The 7,322-nt window shown below is 52.7% G+C and overlaps 1 protein-coding gene across 1 annotated transcript in view; it reads left to right on the top strand.

Annotated features, from left to right (window-relative positions):
• The window catches only part of npc1l1 (NPC1-like 1), a 37,164-nt gene that overhangs the window by 2,919 nt on the left and 26,923 nt on the right, over positions 1–7,322 (top strand). Inside the window, exons 3-7 of the mRNA XM_043681129.1 lie at positions 882–982; positions 2,006–2,178; positions 3,497–3,625; positions 6,186–6,368; positions 6,682–6,796. Of these exons, the coding sequence (XP_043537064.1) occupies positions 882–982; positions 2,006–2,178; positions 3,497–3,625; positions 6,186–6,368; positions 6,682–6,796 (701 nt within the window). The remainder of the gene's footprint in view (positions 1–881; positions 983–2,005; positions 2,179–3,496; positions 3,626–6,185; positions 6,369–6,681; positions 6,797–7,322) is intronic.

The raw sequence follows: 7,322 nt of genomic DNA, 5'->3' as shown, positions 1-7,322 counted from the left end.
GCAGCGGTGCTAACCACCGAGCCACCGTTCTCTCCCTGTCGATCTTTCCCTCCCCGCTCCCCCAGGTTTCCAGGCAGTGCATTCCCACACCCTAACCACGCGCTGGGTGAGGGGGTTCTCTCTCACGTCCCCCTTGCTTCATTTGAACGTCCCTTCAAATGTCTGCCCCCACCCCCCCCCCTCGTTCTTGTTCCTTTCACAAACAGGGACAGCTTCTCTCTCTCTCTACCCTGTCCAGCCCCCACTCCTGATTCTGAAATCCTCTATCGGGAGGAGGACGCTCCCAACGTCTTCCATCTCTCTCCTCATCGCTGATGTTTCCCGTCCCCGTTGTTGTAAATCCCTTCTGCGCTCTCTCTCTCTCTCCAACATTTTCACATCATTCCCATAATGTGGCACACACAATACCCCGGGGGGGTCGAACAAGTGGCTTGTCTGAGGTAACCATCACCTCTTGTACTCTCCACCCCTACTAATAAAGACAAGGACGTTAGGCACTTTGTTAACTGTGCTCTCCCCCTTAGTCCTGCTACCTTCGGCAATCCATGCACATACCCCCCCTCAGCTCCTTCTCTTCCTGCAGAATTGCTCCCCCCCCTTTTGATTTTGACCACCTCCCAGTTCTCTCTGCACCGAACCTCATCCGCCACCTCTCTGCCCATCTCCGCCAAACTGGTCACTGTCCTTTTCCGAAACTCCATAAACTGGGAAATTGCGCCGCCTGTCCCCCCACCCCCCGCATCCCATTGCGAGTCGTCTTTGAAAGCCTCCCGTTGTCGAGTAGCTGCTTCCTGTAACTGTTCTCCCGTCAGGACTGCTTCCACATGACCCTGAACGAGATCGCCATCTCTCTCTCTCTCTCTCTCGTTCTGTCTCTCCAGCTCACCTCTCTCTTTCAAGGACAGCACGGAATTGGGAATGAGCTGCATGGCGGACTATGGCGCACCGGTTTTTCCATTTTTGGCCGTGGGCGGATATCAGGGTGAGCGAGTTCAGGGTGAGGAGGTTCGAGCCACATTCCTCATTTCCCTGAGGAACGCCGTCCTTGTGCCCGAAGGGATGGGTTTTGGCGAATCCGGGTCAAGGTGCAGTTCGCTTGGTTTTGAGATTCTTTCGAGAAATATTTTCACTCAGCTCTGAGGGGGGACGCAGTGATAACTCGACTGGGCTGGTGATCCCTGGGCTGGGAGTGGGGTAACGTGTCAGTTCAAGCGAGCTGGCTCACCTGTTACTGAAGAAAGGCCCTGTCACTTTCACTGATCTCCCTTCAGTGAAAGAAAATCTTCTGTCTTCACCTGATCTGGTCTACACGCATGTCGAGAGATCATAGAGTCATTTACAGCGCGGAAACAGACCCTTCGGTCCAACCCGTCCATGCTGACCCAGATATCCCAACACAATCCAGTCCCATTTAGAGTCATAGAGATGTACAGCGCGGAAACAGACCCTTCGGTCCAACCCGTCCATGCTGACTCAGATATCCCAACCCAATCCAGTCCCATTTAGTGTCATAGAGATGTACAGCGCGGAAACAGACCCTTCGGTCCAACCCGTCCATGCCGACCAGATATCCCAACCCGATCTAGTCCCACCTGCCAGCACCCGGCCCATATCCCTCCAAACCCTTCCTATTCATATACCCATCCAAATGCCTCTTAAATACTGCCATTGTACCAGCCTCCACCACATCCTCTGGCAGCTCATTCCATACACGTACCACCCTCTGCGTGAAAAAATTGCCTCTCAGGTCCCTTTTACACTTTCCCCTCTCACTTTCAACTTGAGTCCGGATCCACAGCAGCCTGGTTGGATCTTAATTGGCCTGGGAACGGTAAAGAGTCAAGACGATTGTGGGTAATTAGGGATGGGCATAGCTGGCGCCCCTTTCCAACCAGTGATCGCCACTTCTCACGCAATTAGGAACGACTCACAGGACAGGGGGGAGTGGGTGGGGGAGGATTTGGCAGTTTGCTGTTCCCTTTGACCTCGGCTCTGTCTTTAACAGACGAAGACTACAGCAGGGCAGAGGCCTTCATTGTGACGTTCTCTCTGAACAACTACCAGCCCGACGATCCCAAGTATGAATACGTGGTGCTTTGGGAGCGGGAGTATTTAAAGATTCTCCAGGACTATAAAAACAACAAGTCCATCAACTTCAGCTTTGCCTATATGTCTGAGGTAGGTGTCTGGGCGGGAATGCCGGCCGGGAGGGTCAGTAATGTTGGCCATCACCACAGGAGGGGGGTCGCTAACCCAGCCGCCCACCCTTCCCTTGGCATGGCGCCAGACGGAAAGGGTTTTAACAACGCCCTTCGCCAATGAATTCCCCCCCCCCCCCCCTCACCCCGCCAAGGCCCGTCCTTCTGCTTCTGAGGGGGAGGGCGGTCGCTGGGGCTTGAAAATTGTTGAGGGAGAGAGAGAGAGAGAGACCACAGTGTGAGAGTGAGAGAGGTGCAGCTAAACAGGATTTCTCTATGACAATTACCGACCCTATAACTTCTAACTGCGGTTTCAGCTTTCTCATGGTTATCCCTCACGTCGACCAGCAACAATAAAAAAGCTTGGGAAGGGCACTTAATCGATATTTTCAGTTATTGGTAACACTGCATTGGTGAGATCACATCTGGACTACTGTACATCGTTTTCGGCCTCTCCATTTAAGTAAGGATCCTGTTGAACAGTTGATCCTATTGAGGCCTACAAGATGCCAAAGGTCTCTACTGCACCATCAAACCCCTACAGTGTGGAAGCAGGCCATTCGGCCCATCAGTTCCACACCGACCCTTTGTTAGATACAAGTCACTACCTTATCCCCGTATACCTATATTTCCCGTGGCTAGTCCACCTAGCCTGCACATCCCCAGACACTATGGGTAATTTGGCATGGCCAATCCACCCTAACCTGCACATCCCTGAGCACTGTGGGTAGTTTAGCACAGCCAATCCACCCTAACCTGCACATCCCTAAGCACTATGGGTAGTTTAGCACGGCCACTCCACCCTAACCTGCACATCCCTAAGCACTATGGGTAATTTAGCACAGCCAATCCACCCTAACCTGCACATCCCTGAGCACTATGGGTAATTTAGCATCCTAAACCTGCACATCTTTGGATTGTGGGAGGAAACCGGAGCACCCGGAGGTGCAAATTGCCCACAGACAGACAGTCGACCGAGGCTGGAATTGAACACGAATCCCTGGCACCGTGAGGCAGCAATGCTAACCACTGAGCCACCGTGCCTGACCCTCTTAGGCTGAGGCCTAACGTTTCAGGCTGAGGGAGCTAGACTCTCCACTGACCAGGGAACTGATGGGTAACACTGGGGTAGCAGGAATGTGGGGTTGAGGCCACAATCCAATCAGACGTGGTTTTATTGAACGGTGGCACAGGACAGAGGGACTGCTGAGTCACGTGTTTCACCTCACACCTCAGCCGGGCCCTCAAGGTGACAGGCCTCTGTGAAAGACTCTTTCTTTCCCCCAATGTGTTCCCAGCGGTCCCTGGAGGATGAGATCAACAGAACCACGGCGGAAGATATTCCCATCTTCGCCATCAGTTACCTGGTAATATTTATCTACATCGCTTTGGCGCTAGGGGAGTACACGAGCTGGCGAACCGTCATGGTGAGTAGCATCGTCCAAGGCCTACCTCAGGCCTGTAAAGCCTCTGACCCTGAACGCCCGGGGCCCCAGTGCGTGGGGGTGGGGGGGTAACGGGAGCCGCTGTGGCTCGCTTCACGGTCATCCCAAATCATGGCGCTAATCCATGGCCGCTTCAGTCCCTGCCCCCTCTTCAGAAGGACCCCAGTCACCGTCCCGTCATGGCCTGTTTCCAGGGAGTGGACATCCATGCGCACAAACTGTCTCAGGGGAGGCAGGGGAGGGAACTGAAGTCTCCACAGAGCAAGAGAGTGTCGTGGAATCATAGGATCCTTAGTGTGGGGATTCAGCCCAACACGTCCACACCGACCCTCTGAAAAGTATCCCACCCAGATCCATTCTACTACTACTCTACATTTACCCCTGACTAATGCATCTAACCAGCACATCCCTGGGCACTAGGGGTAATTTAGCATGGCCAATCCACCCTAACCTGCACATCCCTGGGCACTATGGGTAATTTAGCATGGCAAATCCACCCTAACCTGCACATCCCTGAACACTATGGGTAATTTAGCATGGCCGATCCACCCTAACCTGCACATCCCTGAACACTATGGGTAATTTAGCATGGCCAATCCACCCTAACCTGCACATCCCTCAACACTGAGACAATTTAGCATGGCCAATCCACCCTAACCTGTACATCCCTGGGCACTATGGGTATTTTAGCACGGCCAATCCACCCTAACCTGCACATCCTTGGGCACTCTGGGTAATTTAGCATGGCAAATCCACCCTAACCTGCACATCTTTGGATTGTGGGAGGAAACCAGAGCACCCGGAGGAAACCCACGCACAGACACTGGGGGGGGGGGGGTCGGAGGTGTGGAGAATGTACAAACTCCACACAGACAGTCACCCGAGTCTGGAATCGAACGCAGGACCCTGGCACCATGAGGCAACAGTGCCGCCCTAAATCGTCACATAGCACCGTTCGGCCCATTGCATCTGTGCTGGCCCTGTGCAAGAGCAACACAGCTAAACCCCTCCGCGTCCCCACTCAACTCTTCCACCATTTTCCCTCCGGTCCCATAACTGCTTTCTCCTCCCTCCTCGTCCCCACTTTCCCTTCGACCAATCATCTTAAATTGACATCCTTCAGCTTTTGGCCCTTCCATCGGTGGGAGCAGATTTCCCACTCTCTGCTCTGTCCCCGTTTCTCATGATTTCGAACGCTGCATCATCTCAAAAGCTCCCTCGAAAGCCGATTGGTCATAAACTTCCAGGAAATACTGTCTGAGTGTGGCCATTGGGTGCGGAAAACAGGAAATATGGTGGGATTGGGGCCAAAGGCAGGCAAATGGGACTAGCTCAGTTCGGGAAATCTGGTCGGCATGGACACGTTGGGCTGAAGGGCCTGTTTGGGTGCTGTATGATTCTAATTGGTGCAGGGATCTAGTCAAAGTTGGGTGTCATGTTGCAGCCGTACAGGACATCAGCTAGGCCACGTTTGGAATATTGCGTGCAATTCTGGTCTTCCTGTTATCGGAAGGGTGCTGTGAAACTTGAAAGGGTGCAGAAATGATTTTACAAGGGTGTTTCCAGGGTTGCAGGGATTTAAGCTGTAGGGAGAGACGGAATAGGCTGAGGCTGTTTTTCCCTAGAGCGTCGGAGGCTGAGGGGTGACCTTATAGAGGTTTATAAAATCATGAGGGGGCATGGATAGGGTAAATAGACAAAGTCTTTTCCCTGGGGTCATGAACAGGAAGGGTTGAGAGGGATATGGGCCGGGTGCTGGCAGGTGGGACTAGATTGGGTGAGGATATCTGGGTGGGCAAGGACAAGTTGGGCCGAAGGGTCTGTATCTGTGCTGAACATCTCTATGACTCTCGCTTTAGGTAAACAAATGAAAGCACCACATCTGTACTGCAGGATTAAAATTAACACAGGTTCGAAAACTGTTTCAGAATCAGTATTTGTCATTCAGAGGCAGAGAACAGCCATTAATTGCCGCACACGGCTTCCCATACCCTTTTGTTTTGAGAGGGAATGTGGTCAAACAGTCATGGTACTGGAATGGGAACTTTGAGGCCTAGTCTGACCTCAAATCCTCTCATGGTCGTTTACGCATTGAACTCAGTTCATTAAAGAAATCTGGGATTAAAATCGCTGTAAAGCGCTGAATCGATGTTTCAGGTCCATTTGGTTGACTATGTCCCTTTCTGGAAACAAATCAGTTGTCTTTACTTGGTCCGGCCTACATGTGATGTCAGACCTGCAGGCTGACTCTTTAACTGCCTCCAGGAAGACAGCGCACCATTAACGTCCTCAAGAGGCAATTAAGGACGAACAGGAAATAAACACAATAAATAACACTCCATTCTCCCCCGCCCTTGCCCCACAAATGCATGAGTCACCCGGCAGCCATTTTATGCCTTATTTCGCCGCTAATTTACAAAGAGGCCTACCATGTCTGGCCAGGCCTGACTTCACTGCTGGCCAAAACTCTGCACAGACAAAAAAAAGAGAAAGATGGTCACTTGCGGGTGTTTCCGGGTTTTTCCTCCTGCCACAACTGCAGGTCGATTCGAAGGTCACGCTGGGCCTGGGAGGAATCCTCGTGGTCTTGGGCGCCGTCTTCGCCTCAATGGGTTTCTACGCCTACATCGGCGTGCCGTCCTCGCTCATCATCCTCGAAGTGGTCCCCTTCCTCGTCCTCGCTGTCGGAGCTGACAACCTCTTCATCCTCGTCCTCCAGTACCAGGTCAGCGGGAGGAGGGAAGATCGGGGCTCCAAAGCAATGCGGGCGACGATTCCCCGAGGAACAGGGTCGGGGACATGGTGACTTGACTGGACCCTGCAGACTGTAGTAGGGGAAGGGAAGGGAAGGGGATTAAGAATCTCACTGAACCTACAACTGAATTTCGACAGGTGAGGGTTGGGCAGAAAGTTCCGGAATGTCAGTCAGGTCGGTGGTGAGGAGGGGGAAACGGAAGGGTTTTGGCCAACTCGTGACCGGGGCACCCTGCAGCGAGCAGAACCTTCCAGAACATTCACACTGTCCTTTCCATCAACAGAGGGACGAGAGGCGAGTGGGAGAAGGGAGGGAGGAGCAGATTGGCCGGGTGCTAGGAGACGTGGCTCCCAGCATGCTCCTCTGCAGCATCTCCGAATCGATCTGCTTCTTTCTCGGTAAGAAATACCGCATTGATCTTTAATCGGTGGAGAGACACCGTCGGTGGTGAGACTCTCCTCGATTTATCTCCAATGGAAAATGGACGCCTCGTGCACAGAGATCCTTATCATTTCTGCTTGTGTTCCTGAGGGGATGGGTTGGGCCATAGTTTTTACCATATTGCATGGGAGATGCTTGGTCATTCAGGCCTACCCTCGAATTTAGCTCCTTCAGCAATGAGGTACTCTGTCGATCACCATAAGCTAAGCTTCCTCCCTTAACTCTGGGCTTGCCTCACACCACTATGTTCTCAGATCCCCCAGTCATGGAGATATACAGCACGGAAACAGACCCTTCGGTCCAACCCGTCCATGCCGACCCAGATATCCCAACCCAATCTAGTCCCACCTGCCAGCACCCGGCCCATATCCCTCCAAACCCTTCCTATTCATATACCCATCCAAATGCCTTTTAAATGTTGCACTTGTACCAGCCTCCACCACTTCCTCTGGCAGCTCATTCCATACACGTACCACCCTCTGT

Source organism: Chiloscyllium plagiosum, chromosome 42 (genome assembly GCF_004010195.1).
Source record: "Chiloscyllium plagiosum isolate BGI_BamShark_2017 chromosome 42, ASM401019v2, whole genome shotgun sequence".
NCBI lineage: Eukaryota > Metazoa > Chordata > Chondrichthyes > Orectolobiformes > Hemiscylliidae > Chiloscyllium > Chiloscyllium plagiosum.
Note: the sequence above shows the minus strand (reverse complement) of the source record. Positions and strands in the feature narration are given on the sequence as shown.